The sequence below is a fragment of the Myxine glutinosa genome, chromosome 6, assembly GCF_964187855.1.
Source record: "Myxine glutinosa chromosome 6, kmMyxGlut1.1, whole genome shotgun sequence".
NCBI lineage: Eukaryota > Metazoa > Chordata > Myxini > Myxiniformes > Myxinidae > Myxine > Myxine glutinosa.
The window spans coordinates 29,532,964-29,555,202 of NC_136266.1; the positions used below are offsets into that span (position 1 = coordinate 29,532,964).

Here is a 22,239-nt window from a genome sequence, read left to right on the forward strand (position 1 = left end):
TAAGTGTTGTTTGGATTGTCACAGTTTTAAGTTTGGCAAGGGCCACATGCAGCAGTGCAGCGGAGTCCATAGCGTCTGCAGCTGCATCGAGAGGATTTGCATCCCCCCAAACAGTTGCAATGGATAATGTTCAAGAGTTCATCAGGCGCAGCATTGTTTTGGGTCATAATTGGAATTAACTGATCATTTTCCTGTTTCCATCCCCATTCAGTTGGGTTCATTTCATTTGCCATCCCCATCCATACCATAATTTGAAAGTACACACGTTGGCTATGGAATATTGTTGCAGGTGATGTTGGGGGGAGCCGTTCAGAAGTGACAAATGCTTGAGCAGTTGCCACTTTTTTGGTGAAAATGATATGGCGCAGTGATGATAGCATATCATTAGACTTGCCACCAAAGAGATCAACCATCAGGTCTTTGCCAAGATCTGATATTTCCTCTTGAGATTTGTTTTGAAGGATGAATGCACTAGCACAGGACTTCATGACAGGATCAGATTTCACTAATTTCCGGAAGGCTGACTTTTTTCCGATGCCGAAAATCCTTGAAGTAGAATCACATCCTGAGTAGGCATGTGCAAAGAGCAACTCATTGCACACATCGTCTCCTAAAGTTTCTTTCAACAGGTTAATGTTATACACTCTGTGTTCTTTTGACTGCTTGTTTGCATCAGAACGGAAGTAGATGATCTCATTGTCTGTTCTGGAGTAATGAAGGAGCAAGATCAGCAAATCTGTATCCTCACCGACCAACGTTGTGGTGCAATGACGGGATCGTTCAACAGTTGCCTTAACGATATCAACGTCTGCATCCCCTGGTGACTGAATGACATGGCATCCCCTTTTAGTTAGTGCTGTGCTGATGAGAGCAATCATGTCTGCCTTGTTTTTGTCACGAGACAAAAAGTCGTCCTTTTTGCCTGCAAACTCTGTTTCTGCAGTGAAACTAACAATAGGGTGCAGGTTATTTCCTCGTCTCTGATGTGTGTTGTCTTTTATGGAGGGACCTTCACCATAGCCATCGAACACCACTGTCGCTTGTCCGTAATGTCTCACAGTGAAGTCTGCATAAGACTCAGCTATTGCATTATATGAGTCGCCTTTGTTCCACGGTAAACGATGGAGCAAAGAGCCACCATCAAGCACGTAACAATCTGTTTTGGGAATAGAGTTCATCACAGCCTCACTTGATAAGTCCGCAGCATGGTCTCGAATTGCCTGAGCAAGCTGAGGTTTGTCTGCTTTTCGAAGAATGTTCCTGGTCTCAAAGAGGGCTGGAGGGTAGGGGCTTAGTTCATACGTCAAAACCTCTTCAAGGGAAAGATCTCCTGACCTTGACACCAGAAGGAAACGCTGGAACAGAAGGGCAGGATCAATGGTACGATCAGGAGCAATCTTCACAGCAGAGATATTCCCAAGGGTTTTGGCTCTGTCTTTCCGCTTGAATTTGTAAGTAAATGCCAACTTTCCGATTATATCTTCAATGATCTTGTTTCCAACCGATTCAAAGTCATGTACATTCACATCTGGCCCAGCCACTATCCCGTTGACAATGTTTCTCAGAGTAGGATCAGATGTGAAGGGTGAGCAGGCTGCAAGCTTTATCCGAATTTTCTCGAGATCAGATGCATCTCTTTTGATGCACGCCTCAGTTGAGTCTTTGTGTTGCGGACTTGTAGTATAGGTTAGGTTTGTGAAATCCTGCATCGCAATGTTGTACTCGGATGTTACAGGTGCAGATAAGGTCCAAAGGTTTCGCATGTCCTCGGTCATCCCACTGCCGCGAGTTAGACCACCAGTGCTCTTCAGAGACCTCATCAACGTTTGTTCGATGACAAGATCACTACTAAGCCCTGCCCAGCACTGATTGCTCCTACGAACAACGTGAAAACCATCACGGAACTTTCGATAAACGTCTGGGTGCTTTTCCTCCAGGTTGCTCATTTGCTGCAGGTAGTAATGAGCAGATCGCAGGTAATTGAAGTGCCCAGCTGCAGCAAAGACAGTTAGGCAATTGGACACTGCCTGCAAATGCATCAACCAAGACCCAGTACGATCCGCCTTGATCAACATTCTTGCCATGCCAACCATATGCTGATAATTCAGCCACAACTTGCTGGTCTTTGAGGTCTGAGCAAGTTCAGATTTCTTCTTCTCCGTTACTGTCTCGAGTTGGATCAAAACCTCAGAACAAGCAGCATTTCCTAGCGTCGTCTCTCCGCTAAGAAGGGAGGAGTACAATTCCTCGGCTTGATCCAGCAGTGTCTGAATCTCGGGATCGTCTTTGGCCATTTCCGTTATAAGCTGGCTATGTAGGCACTTGTCAACAAGAAGATGGCCCCGCAAAGCCCTCTGGACAGCTTTCCCTGTTATCATGTGCACAACTGCATTTTCTCCATAGACAGTCTCAAGTATGTTTTTGAGACCGGTCCCTTCCATGAGAGTTCCTATGGCCCCCAGCAAGTTCATAAGTGTATGGAAACACCCCAACATCAGAACAATGCCTTTCAGGTGACTACTTTGTGGCGCATCAATGATGATTTCGGTAGCCTTCCAATAAAAGGGCTGGTCAAAAGTTACAATGGTGGGAAGGTTGTGCTTCATGGCAAGGTTGCAAACAAAGTCTAATGTAGACACAATGCACGATTTGTCTCCAGAGTACATATTGATCATAGGCAAGAATTTGACTGACGACTGCCCAGGGTGCTGGCTCCCGTGATGCAAGATATGCATCATCCCCTGCCAATTCGGTGTTGCCTCTTTGAAGCCGAGGGAGACTTCCCACAGAATATCGATCCTCTTGTCACAGTCAAGAAATCTCGGCAGGTCCTCGAAGACTACCTCATGACAAGCATGCCTTGCAAACCTGTACTCCAAGATAGGAATTTTTGTCTTGTTTTCAGTTTTCAGTTCTGAGATCTGTCTTCGCGGAATGAGATGGTTCGTCCGTTTTCCAGGGGTGACACAGGCAATTACACCCATTCCATGAAATGTCCCTTTGCCGTCAATAGTGATAACGTTATGATCAACATTATCAGCGGCAAAGAGGACAGACATCTCCAGCAAATCTACATCACCACCGAGGACATCAGGTTCCACACAATCCGCTGCATTTATTTCAAATCTGATCACTTCTGTGTATGAGCAACAGAATCCCATTTCATGAAGAGTATCCACAATGAACTTCGAACGATACAGATGATGGATTTGCACAGCAAGTCCCATTTGTAGCGGTGCAATGACAGCTCGTGGGCGAACTGCCTGAATTATGGCATGACCAACTGCCGCAACCTTGCGTCTTGTGTCTTTCCCAATGAACAATGTTTCCAGTGCTGTCCGCAGACTAGTCGGAATGAACGATAGGGCTGAATCAAGTTTTAAATCATCACTACTTGGATACTGATTCGTCACGGTAGAAACCTGAGATTTTATATCACTTCTGATTAACCTAGCAGCAGTTTCAATAATAGCGCGTTTTTGGGACTCTTCATCGCCTTCCTGACACGTTTGCTTGTAGTATGATCTCAGAATCTGCGACGTTTGTTCTCTCATCGTAACAATATCGTCCACGCCTTCTCTTTCACCAAAAAAAATTGAGTCCTTAAAGCGTTCTTTAAGACGCTTTTTCAAACTGTAATTGTCATACGGTTCCGAATCAGGATTACAAAGATACCCTTTCATTATGAGGCTCAAAGATGTAACAATTAGTTGTTCCTCACTGTTCAGTTCTAGGTAAGCACACATTTTCTGAAATGCTTCATACTTATCTTCATCTTTAGGACGACCACACTTTCTGCGCTTGGCTTCGGGGGCTTTCTGGAACTCTAAAGGCACAGACTTGAAGGACCGGAAATTTCCACTACACGAATGATGATAAAGTCCGTCTGCTGCATGTAAATCTCGTAAATAGTATTCAATCCGACCCTTTACAGTATGTCCCCAATCATCTGAACGGGATTCACAGACCTCCACAATTGTCTCCACAAATATGTCAGTCCGTACCCAGCTAAAGTGTCCCTTGTCCAAATCAATTGTACATCCACAGAATACGCAATCCTTTTCACTGTCAAAACCTCCACTTGATTGTCTTGTGGTTCTCTTTGGTGGCACAGAACCACTACTTTTCTTTGCAACATGGCTTTTAATGTTTTTATCATTTATGTACTGTTGACGACAGCTTTTATGCACTTTAGTACTGGCTTCAACTACAAGATCGTCCTTCCGCTTTACACTGGCTTCATTTATTCCCTTCGCCCCCTTCCACTGAATTGCAACCCAGTTATCACTGGAATCCTCGATCTCCTCCTTGCAGATTGGACAAAAAGCTTGACTGGCTGTGCTTGCACTCATTGTTGAATCATGTCTGAAAAAGAGAAAGATGAGAATTAGTTATTCAGTTAGATCCAATTCGACACATTCTTCAGGTCAATATATGGAAAATGCCCCCTCAACCTGTTAGATAATGGCCCACTTTCATTTTTAATGGTCTTAATGTGTTCCTTGCCCCCAAAAACCTAGGGATAGACACCAAGATCATCAAATTTGAGTTGATAGTTACATAGTTATGATCATTAAGAGGTTTCGGCGGCCATCTTGGACGCCATCTTGAAAAAAACACTTTTCCGGGGGTCCTACTTTGGTAAACTTTTAGTATGTTATAAAGTACACTAAACCCTACCAGAATCAGTTGAGAAACCTTTTGTAGCAATTTTTTGGGGGTTGAGGGGGTATTTTCCATATATCGACCTTACTAAAAATAAATTATCTGACAGTTAGGGCTTACTTTCTTTTTCATTGTTTTGGGGAGAGGGGATGTTAAACAAAACGTATTATTCCAACTTGACCCACGGCGGGAGTATGCGCTCTACTGAGTGGCGTTCTAGTTTAAAGTATGTACTGTACTGAAAAACTGGACGTTTTGGAAGTATTTATAGCAGATGATTTGTGTACTACAGCCTTCATGTGCATAACAAATTTAAACTAGAACGGCACTCAGTAGAGAGCATACTTCCACGTTCCACCTGGTCGGCCATATCACTCAATGGTGAAGAATCACTTTAAAATTCTACTAGCTGGATCTGGATCCGGATCTTCATCAAATTGAATCGATTCTTCCTTGTCCCACACACAACCTGTCCACAAGTTTCGTCCAAATCCATCCATAACTTTTTGAGATATTCTGCTATGTATCGTTTTTGGCCCCATCTCTCAATGGTGAAGAATCAATTAAAAATTTAAATAATTCTCAGATCCGAATCCATATTCAGATCTTCACCAAAATCGGATCTGTTTGACCTTGTCAGACACCCAACCGGTCCACCAAGTTTCGTCCAAATCCGTCCATAACTTTTTGTGATATCCTGCTATGTATTGTCTTTGGCCCTATCTCCCAATGGCGAAGAATCACTTTAAAAATTCTAATAGCCGGATCCGAATCCGGATCTTCACCAAAATCTAATCATTTCGTCCTTGTCACATACACTACATCTCTGCGAAATTTCATCCGAATCCGTCCACAACCTTTTGAGATATTTTGTTCACAAACGGACAGACAGACAAACGGACAAACAGACAGAGAAACGGACAAACAGACAGAGGTGAAAACATAACCTTCATCCACCTTTGGTGGTGGAGGAAAGAAAATAAAGATTGTAAAAGTCGTATAAATAAATTAATTACGGTTTTACCACCATTTTTTGAAGTGTCTGTACATCACCCGATCTAACACAACATTAGTCTGCCATATAATTAATACTTGTGATTTCCCACGAGGAAATTGGAAGTTAATTGTTTACACAAAGGTCTGAAACATTCATGGAGTGCAATGTAATTTTGCAACTTCATTGATGAGAATTTGCGTTGTCGAGCAGGGAATAATAGCATCCATTGGTTCAAGGAACTATGTATGTGAAATGGTCACATTGAACATGTTTTGCCAAATAAATCTCCAATAACTACACGGTAATCATAGAATACTTACCTTGCACAGTCAACACTTCTGTTTTTGAACAGGTTTTTTTCTTTGATCCAATATGGCTGCCAGACCACGTGAACAATGACATCATAAATTTACATTCTCCAATATAATTGTTGTGTTTATCATGCTCAATAAATTTCAAAGTGATCAGACTAAGCGTTGCCCCTGTCGAATTATGACGTCATCATTACGGCACCAATGACGTCATCATTAACAACACCTATTCCCCATGCGGAGTTCTTTAAAATGAGCCACGTTTCAATTTTTCCATGAAGCGGTTTTGGAGACGTGGAGGTGCAACGTTTTTCGGTTTTCCCAAGATGGCGCCTGTACCACGTGACCTATGATATCACAATTATCATTAAAATATTCTACAGGAGGCGGCGCTCCTGCGGTGAAAATTTCGTGTCAATCAGACCAAGGATTGCAGCGAAAAAAACATTCATTCTGATAGAATCAAGCGTTGTACTTGTCGAATGACGTCATAATTACGGTCCCAATGACATCATCTTTAACATATCTTATTCCCCATGGGGGAGTACTTGACAATGAGCCATGTTTCAGTTTTTCCATTGAGCGGTTTCGGAGCGAGAGAGGTGCAAATTTTTTCATTTTTTCCAAGATGGCGGGCGAACCACGTGACCGATGACATCATCATTCTTTTTTCTCTCTGGTTTAAGTCCTTAGGGTCCTGAGTTTGAGCACCTGTCATGCCGTTAAATAACACCAGGTGGGTTGACTCAGCCTGTTATCCTTCGGAGGCTGCAAAGCTCGCATGAACCGAAATCGAATGATCTAAGCCAGAGCGATGGTGCATGCTCCTGTGTTATATTCACGTGTCAATTTTCAGAACAATCAGCCAGGTGAAAAGGGCGGAGAAGCAAAAATAGCAAAAAGTTAATGGACGGACAGACAGACATCCAGACCCATTTCATAAGTTCATCTCTTCGAGAATTGAGATGAGATCACCTAGAAATGATGGATTGGACGCGGATCACACATCACCAGCTCCTCTTTCGTGGCCATCACATAGTCCAGATCTAACAACACCAGACAACTCTTTGAGGGGTTTCATCAAGGTGAAAGTGCCGACAATTTTTTTTTGTTGTTGTATGCAGGATCGAGGCTCCTGAAAGAGCCAACATTTATCACACAAAAAAAATCAAACAGACACATAAAACATATAATAAGGGGAGTGGTAGCCAAGATGTGGAGAGAAGGGAAAGCACAAACACAATATTTGGGAGCAGGGACATCGGGAGATCTGTGAGAGGGAGAGGGCTTGGGGGGAGGAGGCGTGGGAAGGGGTGGGGGGGGGGGGGTGAAAGAAGTACATAACACAAGGACACTGCAAGGACTTCCAGGAAGAAAGTTGGTATTTCAAAGTGGATTTGGGGTGAATTTACAGGGATAGAAAAGATCAAGGTTTTGGATGGGGGAAGATAAGAGATGGTGGTGAACAGCTGTTTTAAAGACCTGGAGGGAAGAGTGGGATTGAATAGAGTGAGGGAGTTTGTTCAAGAGGTGGGAGAAAAAAGGATTGAAGGAGTGAAGGTGAGCAGAGGGTCTTGATTTTGGCAGTTCAAACAGAAGAGGGATGCTGGCAGATCTTGGGTGACCTGTAGGAATATTTGGGGGACAGAGCCCAGAGAAAGCTGGGGGAGCTAGGCCGTAGAGGAGTCGGTGGAAGACAGAAAGACCACCAACCTGCCTGCGGTGAGTAAGTGAAAGGCCCTCGGGAGTATTGGACGATTGAAGAATTTCACGCTGCAGTCGTGGCTGCTTTTGCGCAGGTGACTCCACAGATGCTGCATAAGATGCCTAAGAGGACTTGGTGATAAATCTGGTCGTGCAATGAGAATTATGGAGCACATGCAGATACAATGACTGATTAATTATTGTAAAACTATAAAAAAAGTGCATCAAATCATCAAAAATGACGGGTTGGAACAGTCTATTTGACGGTGCAGCCTCGAGAGCATGTCAAAGTCTGAAGCCTCGGCCTAGTGTCAGGTGTGCTTATATCTTCTTTATTTATTAGATATCATAGGGATGTAAATGAACACTTATTTTACACCGTGTACATTGTACATCATGTTCAGCGAATTTCACCTCCCTGCACCTTGTATTTATTGTTATTTTAAAAAACGCTTCTGTACACCACCCTTGAGGCTCGGTTTACATGCCACCGTCTACAATTCCAATAGAAGAGACAAAATTACTCTTTTATGGAAAATGTTTCTCTAGTTTGTTTTATCCTCAAAAATATACCATAGTGAATGCACATTCGTGGTAAAAGATTGACCTTTAAAACCTACCATTATTATAAGGTGGACAGACATCTATACAAACACACAAACTGACTGTTTTATATGGTAGATGTAAATACTGCACAATGACACCTGTATATCAAAAGAGTTTAAGAATGAATGCTTAACTAGAGAGGAGTAATGGGACCCCCCCCCCCAACCCCCAGTACAAAATAAAATTCCCACAATGGCATTTCAGCAAATGTTTACTTTATAAATGTGCAATAAAAAATATTGTGGGATATTTAATACAAGTTCAGTTTTGTTTGTGCAGCTCATAATGGAGTTAGATATGACAATAGTCAATCGAAAATGCTTTGCATCACCAATGACGTAATAATAATCCTAGTCATCTCATGAGGAACTCCAATGCAGGAGGAGACCATTAGACCTATCAAAGCCTGTGCTGTGATTGCCATCCTATGGTTCTTCTTATTATTATTTCGTATGCAGCACAAGGCATCATTGACAAAAAGGGCGTGGCTATGCCGCTGATGCAGTGCCCTCTGCTGGTTAGTGCAGGAATTTGGAATTTGTTCATGGTGCCGGTGATGGCTCGCCTACTCTTCACAAAACACACCGTTGGATATTTAACGTCCACCAACTGGTGCCGCAGATGGGATGCCCAGTGAAACATCCATCCGAGGGACGGCAAACACATTGATGAATCAACCTGCCTGTGAAACACCAGGATAACAATTTATAACTGGGTTGGGATTCAAACCCAGCCAAGACAGCTTAAAAGTGAGTGTGCGTACCTCGAGGCCATCCTGCCAGCCCTTATGGTTGTTTCTATACATTTCTTGTCAATGATTATTTCTCTGAAGCACAATTTTAAATGCATGTCGTGATCTTCAGATTCATCGGTCACAAGACAAGATGACAAAGTGTCTTACGTAGTCGGCAGTGTTAAACTTGTTAAGCAAGTGTTAAGCTCGGCAGTTGTGACCAAAACCAAAAAAGACAAAAGTAAACATTCAAAATGTGTAACATCATTAGGAGAGACAAACTATCGATCTGATTTGCATTGTAAAAGGAAAACAATGTTTTCATACATGTGCAGACGCCTGGTCCACCCACAAGGAAAGAGCCTCCGCATGGTCTCTCAGCCATGTGACACTTGCTGCCATTTTGTCCCTCAGAGCTCTTGCTCCTTCACAAAGTCCAGCCATTGGTGAATGCAGCGCCACCGTTTTGCTCGACTTTTCGATCGCAACAGCTGCTCGTTCAAGCTCCATCCGCAGGTCGTGCGCTGCACTCCTCAGACTATCTTGGTTGGCTGATCCTTGGACCTTCTCTGTGGCCGAGGCAAGTTCCCGTGCACGGCAGGCCACCATTCGGCCACTTTCTAGAAGCTGCATCGGTGTGGGGTGAGGTGGTGTTGGTGACAGTTGAGTGACGCAAGCTTCTATGGCATCAAAAAGAGCTAGCAACGGTTTACTGAAGGTATGCAGCAGGTGTGAATCGCTGCAAGAAATGGATGTTTGGCAAATATTACGAAAGGAGTTGGGATCTTGCTCGGCTGGTGCCTCAAAATGGTAAATCTACACAAAGACAAACACATCAAAGGAAGTTAAGACCATTGCATGACAATGAGAAATAAAAACAGCAATGTTGCTTCAACTCTCTGTCTGGACCTCTTGGTCCATGCAGATGGTTACAAAATAATTTGCAACAGACTATAGCCATTGCATTTCCAGGATATCAATACCTCATTTAAGATGGGATACCAGAAAAATATCGACTAATAGGGTTACACACACACACACACACACACACACACACACACACACACACACACACACACACACACACACACACACACACACACACACACACACACACACACACACACACACACACACACACACACACACACACACACACACACACACACACACACACTTTGAGACCTAATAGGTCTCCATCCCACCTCCTGAAACCCACCCATGTATGGAGATAACTGCCAACAACAGCAACGACATGTTTACAATTGATGGCAATTGGCTTTATTCCAATACAGTTACCATGTACAATTACAGTTGGACCCCGACATTCGCGGGGGATACGTTCTTGGAAAATGCCGCGAATGTGGGGGCATTGTTTCAATGGGAGAAGGGGGGATAGGTTCCCGGCGGTTCGTGCTTCATAAGGGAAAATAAAAAAAATCCCATGTAAACTGTGAATATGCCCGCAAAAAACCACGGGTACGTGTAGCACAAGGCCGAGAATGTCGAAGCAGGTCAGAAAAAATCCCCATGAATACGCACGTGAAAAAAATGTCGAAGCGCGTGGTTGTTCATGTGCAGCGGCTTTATGCGTGACGCGTAGAAGATGCTTTTAGAACTAGAACGGCACTCAGCAGAGAGAATTACCTCCACCAGGTGAACAGTTTACGTTTTGTATCCGAGAGTAGACCAGAAAATCATAATACAGAATCACATTTAATCAAAATCATCCGTCCACAAGTTTTTGAGATATCCTGCTTTGTATCGTTTTTGGCCATATCTCACAATGGTGAAGAATCCATTTAAAGATTAAATAATTATCATATCCGAATTCATATTCAGATCTTCAGCAAAATCAAATCTATTTGTCCTTGTCAGACACCCAACGGTCCACCGAGTTTCGTCCAATTCCGTCCACAACTTTTTGAGATATCCTGTTTTGTATCGTTTTTGGCCCCATCTCTCAATGGTGAAGAATCACTTTAAAATTCTACTAGCCGGATCCGAATCCGGATCTTCCCCAAATTCTAATCATTTCGTCCGTGTCACATGCGCTACATCTCTGCCAAATTTCGTCCGAATCCCTCCACAACTTTCTGAGATATTTTGTTCACAAACGGACAAACGGACAGACAGACAAAGGTGAAAACATAACCTCCATCCACCTTTGGTTGCGGAGGTAACTATTATGTGCACAGCTGGATGTGGTTTTACGTTTTAAGCATGGAAGATGATTTTAGAAGTGTCATCTGCACGGCTGGTGGGAAATTGTTTTTTTTGTACACGTGAAAAACCGCGAATACACAGGGCACGGGGCTGTAAATGTAGAAGCAGGTCACATTTTATCAACCACAAATACGTGGGTTCCGTGAATGTTGAGACCACAAATACGTGGGTTCCGTGAATGTTGAGACCACAAATACGTGGGTTCCGTGAATGTTGAGACCACAAATACGTGGGTTCCGCGAATGTTGAGACCACAAATATCAGGGTCTGACTGTACTTGGATTTCTCCATCTTCGCTTCCATTACACGAAATACGACAACACACACTCTCGACAATAGAAATAGCATTACCACTCGATTGCAATGAAATATTCAAATCACGATGCGGCTTTGGGCATTAAGCTGAAATATTGATAAAATCACCTGAATCAGCTCGATCTGGTCTTCTATGTGGTACATGCGATGACTCTGTGGAGGTAGCATTATGGTCGATTCTGTGACGTCACATGCACGAATCATTCGACTGCCCCCCATATCAGTAGGGGAGGCATTCACTTGAGCATGGCAATAGTATTTGGGCACCGCAGTCTGTGTTGAAGGAAAACTTGTTGGCAACAGTGGATCCATGTTGGTAAATGACAATCTCTCACTGAGATTGCTGCTACTGCTACTGTTACTGCTACCAATACTACTTCTGTAATTACTTTCCAAGCTTCCATGAGAACCTTGGTTCGTGATCATTGTAGCAGACACACCCTCAGGCTGAAGCTGGAAAATGCATGGATTACTATGGACATGTGGAGCATCCTTGACCGGCCGGGGAATTTCATCAGGTTCGAACGCCAAGTATTGCACGGCAGGTTCGAGAGTGACGATCCCATTACTCCCCTTCCCTTGCATCTGGAACCCACAATCTGATGGACCCGTTGCTTTCTTGGGGATGTCATAATCACTTGTGTGCAATTCAGATGGCTTGGAGACCCCATTGTGATTTTGTCCAGATGTGCTCGATGGAACAGGTGTGTCGTAGATGGCATTGGTAGTGTCCAAGTGTTGGGAGATGCCTTGGCAACACAAAGCTGCGGTGTTTAAAGTGGACATCGGACGTTGGCCAAATGCTGAAGGGATATCATAAAGAGAATCTTGATTCTGTAAAAAGAGGGGCGAAATAGAATGAATTAAGTTAAAGTAAGTAAAGTTAAAGTAGACATTGAGAACATGGTGCAGTTACAGATGGAGAGAAAATAAATAAATAAACCTCAGCCTACATAAACAAGTCACCCTTGTTGTTTAAACAGAGCCTGAAGGCTTTTATTTTAGACATCGCAGACCATTGGCCAATGGGGCATCTATTTATTTTGGAGGCAAAGATGGCAGAACTTTTGACTCCTTCACTAAACCCATCCAACCTCCAAACCCCACACGATTTTTCCTCCCTTTTCATTGTTCCATTCATCTACTTCCACTTCCTTTCTATTCTTTCCTCATTCCTTCCATACTTCCCTACCCTCATTTTTCTCTCCCAACCTACCCACTTCCCATTCTTTCTTTTTCTGGTTCCCTTAAATGTGGACACATAATAAACAGATAACCCTTGATGTGGACAGGGCCTGTTCACTGCACATTGTAGGAACCAATCAATCCATGTATCATGAGCACTCATTGCTGGAGTTGAGAGGCTGAAAATCTTCGATCTTCAGATGAGGGTGGCTCAAAGATTTAAGAATGAAAAGGAATTACTCCATTACTGAATTACTCCATCAACTGAGTCACCCCAAGGGACTTGGTCATTCAGTCTTTGCAAATAGGCCCAACAACATTTTCAATGACATTTGTAAACTCTTCATATCCAACAAATTTAGATACACATGGATTTTTGTTGTTTTCTGGTGTTCTGCCTACTTCTAGTGTTCAGCCAAAACAGTTTCTTGGCAAGGGTTATATTGGGTGGTTTGCCATTGCCTTCCCAGTAGTAGTTCAGGCTACTCAGTTGTAGTTAGGGATGATGACATTTCTATCTAATTATTTTTCTTTGCTAATGGTGAGGTCAATGAAGTCTGTTCAATTATACTAGCAATGGTACCCGCCCTATGGGCGGGGCTTCAATTGGGAGGCCCAAATGAAAAGGCAAAATATCAGAAATTGAAGGCTTTTTTTATTTTAAACGATTTCTATAAACATCCGTTAAATCATGTCACAAGCAAATCATCAAAATCTAAACAGTATTTGTAGAATTTCAATAAAAGCCACATCACTGTTCATATCGGTAAATATTATTCCATCGTGTTTGGAAAAACTGGAAAATTGGAAAAATTTGAAAATTGGCGAAAAAATTGGAAAAACAATATAGCCTATTTTACTCCAGGGACTCCCAGGATTACCCACCCAAAATGTTGTTGCGATCGGTTCAGCCGTTTTTGCGGTACCTGGGAACAGACGGACAGACAGACAGACAGACGGACAGACATTTGGTGAATTATAGTAAGATGCAACAATGAAATCTTCCCCTTTGAAAAAAATCAAGTTCATAAATTAATAAATTTGTCGAAACAAGTTTTTCCATCTTTTCCTGTCACGCTTAATAAATTAAACTCAATAAACCCTTTTTAAACATTTAAGGTCCAATTATAGTTTCCAGACCTTCAGAATAACTGCCAAACCCGATACTTTATTGCTTCGCTTAAACCTTCATTTCAGGCTCCTGATGTATTTGTCTGAATTCTAAACCAATATGCCACACAACAGTGGAAGCCATAACAAACAATAGGTTGTAAAAAGCAATTTGTCTCAGCCAAAACAGGTACCTCCATGACAGACACCACATCTGGAGGACAGGATCTTGACATCAGCGACTGAACGTCTTTGTCTTCTGTCTCCCAGTTCATGGTGCACAAGGGTAGATTTCTGTGGTCTGCTCGTGTCTTGGTGTCAGCTTTAGGGAAAGGCACAGGAACCTGATATATCACATCTGAGGTCAATGACTGTGACCGGGATTGAGAACCGACAGGGATCGATGGAGATTCACTGTGAAGTTGGAGATGGAGCTGAGATTGAAGAGCTGGTGGAACGGCTGCACCGACGAGCAACCGCAGCCGGTTTCCGGGTGCGACGCCGCGTCTACCATGCAGGGAGCAAAGCCACCATCCACGTAGGCCTCCAGTGTTCTGTTCATGAACAGTGATGATGTCACCTCGATGAAAGGAAAGCTCATCTGGACTCTCTGCTATGTTGTCGTACAGAGCACGTGCAACAAGGGTCTGTTTGGGGTTATGGTCAGGTCAGAAATAAAATCAGTGAGATGTGTTGTCTTAACCACTTGGACATAACCACACCAACTTTTATATACAAGTTCAAGGGTCTTGGAAGATTGAGGTGACAGAGGCTAAAAAAGGCAATGAACTGACAGTCGGCAGTGAGGCCCACATTCAGAATCAACAAGCAGGGGGGAGAACAAACAGGAAAAGAGAAAAGAAGGAACACATTAACCTGCTTTGTGGGTGTGGCATTAGTGAAGAAAAGCCAAATGGTGATTGGTCAAAACGAGTCATTGGCATGAACCCCATTCCCATGTGAGCTCAACAGTTGCTGCATGCCAATGATATACAACAATGATGGCGGCAGACAGAGAGCACGCCCCTGCGAATTGTTAACAATTTCATGATAATGAACACAGGTGAAGCGAAATACGAGGTTAAGCAATTGGTTCATGTCCGTCCGTCCATATGTACAGTCACGTGAAAAAGTAAGTACACCCCATGTAAAGTTTTGACTTTTTCAGCATATTTCAACATACAGCTATTTGATCTTCATTTCAACAATATTGATAGATAAAGGTGATATAATATAACAAATATCATGAAACATTTACATTTTGTAGTCCATTGTATAATTTAAATAAACACAAATGCAAATTTCGCATGTGGAAAAAGTAAGTACACCCTTGGCTCTAACATCCAACAAAACACATTATTCAGCAATAAGAACTAGAACAACATTCGGTAGAGCACATGCCTCGATCAGGTTGAGCAACTTATATTTTGTATCCCACTGAAAGGCCAGATCTGCATCCAGATCTGAAACAAAATCGAATTGGCTTGTTATTGTCACCTAACCCACACATCCACCTAGTTTTGTCATAACTCGTCCATAACTTTTTAAGATATCGTGCTTATTAAGACTATCGATTATTATGGTCCAATCTCTCAATGTTGAAGTTTCACTGAAAAAATTAAAAACTTCTCGTATCCGGATGCGGATCTTCACCAAAATCTAAACATTTCTTCCTTGTCATCCACCCGATCTCTCCACCAAGTTTCGTCCGAATCTGTTCATAACTTTTTGAGCTGTCGTGTTATATATAATTTTCAGTCCTATCACTCAATGGTGAATACTTTAAAAATCACTTTAAAATTATCGGATCCAGATCTTCACCAAAATTTAATCAATTCGTCCTTATCGCACACCCAAGTTGTCCGCCAAATTTCGTCCGAATCCGTCTACAACTTTTTTGAGATACCCTGTTCACAGATAAACAAACAGCTTGTGTTTTTTTTACAGACAGACAAGCGTGACAATATAACCTCTGCCCACCTTCGGTAACGTAGGTAAAAATGTATCATCCAAATGTATTATGCGTAACAATTGATCATATAAAGCAATCGGTAGGTCTTTTTTTAATTTTCCGAAATTGTCAAATTGCTGTTTCCATGGCAACAATCATTTATTTGGATTTTACAAATATTGTGCTGTGCATGACATCATTATCGTGTATTTGGCGATACAAACGTATTCTCGTTGAGAGGGTCTTTGAGACAATTTTCAGTGAGATGATCATGTTTATTGAAAACACTCATACTTGCTTAATTTTATTTTCGATTATTTTACAGAAACTGCTGTATATATTTGAGGGTTACAAGCTTGGTGGAATTTTGTGTTTTTAAGGTTATTTAGGTTATAGACGTTAGGTTAGAAAACCCATGGCACATTCTTCATGGAGATGAAAAGACATTTATATTTTCGTTTATGTAAAGTGCAAGACCAACATTAATGGAAAATGGAATGAAGCAGAGCAATAAAATGTTAATGCACGGCAAAGGAGCGAAGCTTTTGAAGCAGTGATGAGCGAACCGTTACTGACCTGATCTATTTATATTCACATCTTAACTTCTCACTATGGTCGTGAATCCACTGCACATACCTGGCACTGAGCCGAGTAAAATGACACATCCACACAGGTGGAATGTACTATTCTCTTTATTTTCACAAATTTCCTTTCGAAGAAAGATAAACTTTTAACTTTGAGAAGTAGTGTGTGTGTGTGTGTGTATAAATATATATATATATATGTATAAATATAAATACATACATACATACACACACATACATACACACACACACACATCTTTGCTTATCCCACTCCCTGTCTCTATTCATTCCACCCTGTCCCTGACTCAGCCAGCAGACCTTATGGAATGTGATTTCACATGTCCACGTGCCAATAGGCCAAATGCCTTCCCATCAGCCGGATGTACACTTGGTTACCTGTAAAAATTCAATTGTTTATTCACAGCACATCAAAAAAAGGTGAGCTTGACACAAAGGTACATCACAAAAGCTGGATTGTTTAATTACTGCCTTAAACACCTTATTTTGGGTAAAAAAAAAAAAAAACACCTTATTTTGGGTGATCATAGTTATTTATTTATTTATCTATCTATTTTGTACATTAACATCAGAGCTCAGGATCTAGGTGGCCCTTGAACATAATTCACTTGGAGGACACAGACATCTCTGTCCTTTTGTATGAAATAACAGGATACCAAAACTAAAGTATTTGGGATTCTGTGGCTGAGGGTGTGCAAATGTTTTTTCAATACACCATTTTCAAATCACATTTTAGTGAATGTTTTTTTTTGTTTTTTACAGGTCGCACAAATATGTAGTATTTGCTACAAACAGAAAACTTCAAAGAAAAATTATTCAAATTAGAACAAAACTTGTATTTGGTCAAAAGCACAATGACAAAATTGTGAAAACTGAACAATAAAAACACAATTAGCTCAAAAACACTCTTGCAAAAGTAAGTAAATACGTGAGTAAATGAAAGAAATGAAAAGATAAGTTAATTAATTAATAGGTGAACAAATGAATAAGTTATGAAAAATAAGTGAATTAAGTGAATGAATAAAATGAATGAATGAATACATGGAAAGATAAATAAACACAAAAGACGTCGTGCAGATCACGGTACTTTTTCCGCCCTCCCCTCAGAAAAAATGTGCCATGGATACAACAAATTGTCAATTTCATCAAGATTAAAATTGACGATCTCAATCAAAGCTCTGGTCAATCGGATGAAAATTGATCATTATTCAGATGAAAATTTATGATCTTCAGATTAATTTGACTTCGAGTTGACCTTTTGTCATTTTGACCTCAAAAATAGTTGGTTTCCCAATTCAGTGACCCAATTCAGCTACAGACGGCGAGGTCACGTCTTTTCGAAGCTGCTCCATGCGCTCACGCTCTCGAAGCTAAGTGATCTATCACAATCGTGTTTTTGTCGAGACTGTATCTATCTTTCGGTGTGTGTACCTATAGCGTATCTTTTGGAAAATTTTCGGTGCTAATTTTTCGTACATGTATACACAATCGTCGGTTAATGGTATCGAGTATTCTGCGGCCTAGTACTCGTAGGCTTAGACTACCGTACCGTCTCCGACCTTGTGGTTTCGTTTTTCTCTCAGCGATTCGTCGAATGCGCTGAAATTATTTTTCGTTCTCTGTTTCGTACCAGTCGTTCACCCCGTACCTCCTTGTTTAATATCTGTACTCACAAAAAAAAAAAAAAAAACCCCCCAAAAAATTTTTTCCTTCCCAGGTCTTATTCGTTTATTTGTTGTTCTTTTTGTTCGTTCGTTCTTCGTTCGCGATCACGCGGTTAGAAATGTATAATCTCTCCCCTGAACAACTATTTTCTCTCATATATTATAACACCCTTTTCTTCTTTTCCTACAAAAGGATGCTTTCGTCTTGCTCACCAAATCTATTCATTCCAAAAAATATATATAATACCATCTCTTACAGTTCCTCCTTTCTACATTCCCTAAACTATCCAGAACTCCACCCCTCCTCCAGTGTCCTCAAACGTATTTTTGACTCGAAGGTCTCAAACTCATTTTGCAAAAAATGTTCGTTTCCCATGAATCGTACACTTTTCAAAATCCAATCTCACCCCTCCCCTCCAAATCCTCCCCATCACCCATCCCTTTCAAATCTCCCCCCTTGCCCCTTCCCTCCCCTCCCTCCTAAACTCCCCCCACACCCCTCCCCTCCGAGACTCTCCCTCGCTCCTCCCCTCCTAGACTCCCCTCTCACCCCTCCTCCTCAAAGCATCCTCCCTGCTTCTTCCCCCTTCCAACTTTCACCTTCATCTCCCCAAACCTTCTGCCTCGCTCTTCCCCCTCCTCAAATAACACCTCATTGTGCCTCACCCAATCTCCATCAAACCTTTTGTCCACCCCATTCTTCCCTTTCTCCAAGCTATTCTGAAATCTCTGAAATCTCTGACACACCTTCAACAGCTCTCCCTACCTCTTCCTCCTCTTCCACATCTTACCCTACCCCTCCCCCCCCTGTCTGGACCCGATGCTCCCCCTTCCTCTTCATTAACGGTATGGACCTCAAACATCCGGGGCCTTCGCTCAAACTTGACTGACCTCTCCATACAGGTTGCTTCTGACAAACCAGATGTGATCTGCTTAACAGAAACTTTCCTCCTTCATGATGTCTCTGATTCCTTGGTATCTCTCCCAGGTTACTCCCTCCTCCGGTATGATAGACCTGAGCCTCGTCCTGGAGGTGGGGTTGCTATCTTTATAAAAAACTCTCTTCCTCACTCGCCCTCCACTGCCCTCTCCCCACCTCACCCCCAGGAATACCTTTGGCTACGGCTTCCCCTTCGCTCCCACCTTTTGTTCATATGTGTGTTGTACCGTCCACCAAACAGCGATGACTCCATCTACATCTCACTGTCTGATAATATGGACCAACTTCTATCTACCCATCCCAACTCTCTCTTCCTCATATGTGGTGATTTCAATTGTCACCATGCCAGTTGGCTGGGTGTGGGTACCTCTCTCACCAGCCATGGCTCTTCAGCAAAGGACTTCTGCGACTCACTGGGACTGACGCAATCTGTCAATTTCCCGACCCGGATCTCAGTCAACGGAGCATCTTCTCTTCTGGATTTGGTTATGACAAACTTCCCTGAAAATGTCTGCTGCTCTTCTTCTGCTCCAATCGGCTCATCTGATCATATGCTTGTCAAAGTGGACATCTCTCTGACCATTCTCAGAGAGCCTCCTCAGCGTCGACGAGTCTGGCATTTCACTCAGGCCAACTGGCACGGTCTTCAAGCAGCCATCAATCATCTGGACTGGTCTCCCATCTCTACCGCCTCTGACATCAACTCATCCTGGGAATTCTTTCAAAGTAAATTGCTCTCTCTCATGCACAGATTTATACCATCTCGTCTTCAGTTGTCATACCCTTCCTCCCGTCCATGGTACACCGAATCTTGTGGTGAGGCTGTTGCCCTGAAACAACTTGCTTTCGTCTCCTGGAAAGCAAATCCAACGGAAGGAAATCTCATTTCCTTTCACAAAGCCCGAAACAAGTGTGTGTCCACCCTCAGGAGAGCCAGGAAACAATATCTCACCATTCTCAAGACCGAACTCTCTTATCTGTCTCCCTCTTCCAAATCCTGGTGGCGTCTGGTCAAATCTGTTTCTGGTGTTTGTTCCCCCTCCATCCCCTCCCTCACCTCAAACGGCTTAACGGCTGACTCCGCACGTGAAAAAGCTGAATGCCTCAACTCTGTGTTTGCCTCTAAATCTTGTGTCCCAAACCCATCCCTCTCTGTACCCACCGTACCCAGTCGTACCCAGCTGCTCCTGGACTCTGTGTCCTTTCCTCCTGACAAGGTGGAAAAGTTTCTGTCAACCCTCGACTCTGATTCTGCAACTGGTCCTGACGGCATCAGCCCACGGGTCCTAAAATCATGTTCTTCTGCTCTTTCACTCCCTCTTTCTGTTCTCTTCACCCTCTCTTTTGCTCAAGGTCATCTGCCATCTGCTTGGAAATCAGCCAACATCACCGGTTTGCACAAAAAAGGTGCAAAAACAGATCCCAGCAACTACAGACCAATCAGCCTTCTCCCAATTATCAGCAAAGTCATGGAATCCATCATTGCTTCAGATATTAAATCTTTCCTCTTCTCCAATGGCTTGATCTCTGATCATCAATTTGGTTTCAGACCTGGTCACTCTACTCTGGACATGCTGCTTCTGCTTTCTCAACAATGGATGGAGGTCCTCAACGCCAAACAGGAAATTAGAGCTGTCTCCCTTGACATTTCACGTGCCTTCGATATGGTCTGGCACCCTGCTCTGCTCACCAAACTCTCCTCCTTTGGTATCCATGGAAATCTCCACGCATGGCTGGCGGACTTCCTCTCTGGTCGTAGTCAACGTGTGGCCCTGAATGGGTTTCTCTCATCTCCTCTTCCTGTTCAGGCTGGAGTTCCCCAAGGTAGTGTTCTGGGCCCTGTGCTTTTTCTGGTCTTCATCAATGATCTCTCTGACTCTCTTGAAATTCCTCTCTATCTCTTTGCTGACGACTCTACTCTCTGTCGCTCCATTCCTCATCCCTCAGATCGGCAGTCTGCAGCCTCCTCACTCTCTGCAGACCTGGACAAAATCACAGACTGGTCAAACAAGTGGAACATGTCTTTCAATCCTGACAAATCTCACACTCTTACAATGTCTCTCCGAAAGGACCGACTGGACAACCCTCCCATCTACTTTCTCAACAATCCTCTCCAAGAAGTTCTGTCGCTCAAGCTTTTGGGTCTCACTATCTGCCATGATCTTTCTTGGGAAAACCACATTTCCAAGCTGGCCTCCAAAGCCAGTCGCCGACTGGGCATCCTCCGTCGTGCGAAGTCCTTCCTTGGCACACCTGAGCTCCTCACCACATACAAGGCTTTCATCCGCAGCTCAATGGAATACTGTTCCCCCCTCTGGGCTGGTGCTCCTGCCTCACACCTTGCTCGGCTTCACGCTGTTGAGGCCAAAGCTTTCAGAATCATTGGAATCTCCTGCGATGTAGTCAACACCGAGGGCCTTTCACTCACTCACCGCAGGCAGGTTGGTGGTCTTTCTGTCTTCTACCGACTCCTATCCGGCCTTGCTCCCCCAGCTCTCTCTGTGCTCTGTCCCCCCAATATTCCTTCAGGTCGCACAAGATCTGCCTGCAACCCTCTTATGGTTAAACTGCCAAAGTCTAGGCTCTCTGCTCACCTTCACTCTTTCATTCCCCTTTTCTCCCGCCTCTGGAACAAACTCCCCCACTCCCTTCAATCCCACTCCTCCCTCCAGGTCTTTAAAACAGCTGTTCACCACCATCTCTTATCTTCCCCCATCGAAAACCTTGATCTTTTCTACCCCCGGTAATTCACCCCAGAGTCCTTGCAGTGTTCATATGTTTTATTCCTCTCCCACCTCCCCCCAAGTCCTCCCGATGTCCCTGCTCTCAAATGTTGTGTTTGTGTCCTTCCCCCTCTTCCCCCTCTCTTTTGTGTCCTTCCCCCTCTCTCCCCATCTTGTCTGCCGCTCCCCTTGTTTTTTGTGTTTTGTGTGTCGGTTTGTCTTTTTGTGTGATTAATGTTAGCTCTTTCACGAGCCTCGATCTTGTATACAACAACAAAAAAAAAAAAAAAAAAAAAAAAATGTGCAAATCCTGTTCAACTTTCAAGTCGAACGGACGAAAAATTATGATTTTAGAAATTTGACCTCAAGATGACCATTGATTTTTAACCTCAAAATCAATAGGCTTCTCAGTCGCGACTACCTCTACAGGTTGGTAAAGTTTCCTGATGATCGGTTTGGCATTGTGACCTGTAGACGATTGACAGACAGAGAGACAAACAGACAGAA

The 22,239-nt window shown here is 43.0% G+C and overlaps 1 protein-coding gene across 1 annotated transcript in view; it reads right to left on the bottom strand.

Moving 5' to 3' along the window:
* Nucleotides 1–8,476: 8,476 nt before the first annotated feature.
* Nucleotides 8,477–22,239, bottom strand: part of LOC137429162 (uncharacterized) — a 26,750-nt gene continuing 12,987 nt past the window's right edge. Inside the window, exons 2-4 of the mRNA XM_078779701.1 lie at nt 14,047–14,499; nt 11,666–12,391; nt 8,477–9,832 (exon numbers count right to left, since the gene is read on the bottom strand). Coding sequence (XP_078635827.1) covers nt 9,338–9,832; nt 11,666–12,391; nt 14,047–14,499 — 1,674 coding nt within the window. The 3' untranslated portion in view covers nt 8,477–9,337. The remainder of the gene's footprint in view (nt 9,833–11,665; nt 12,392–14,046; nt 14,500–22,239) is intronic.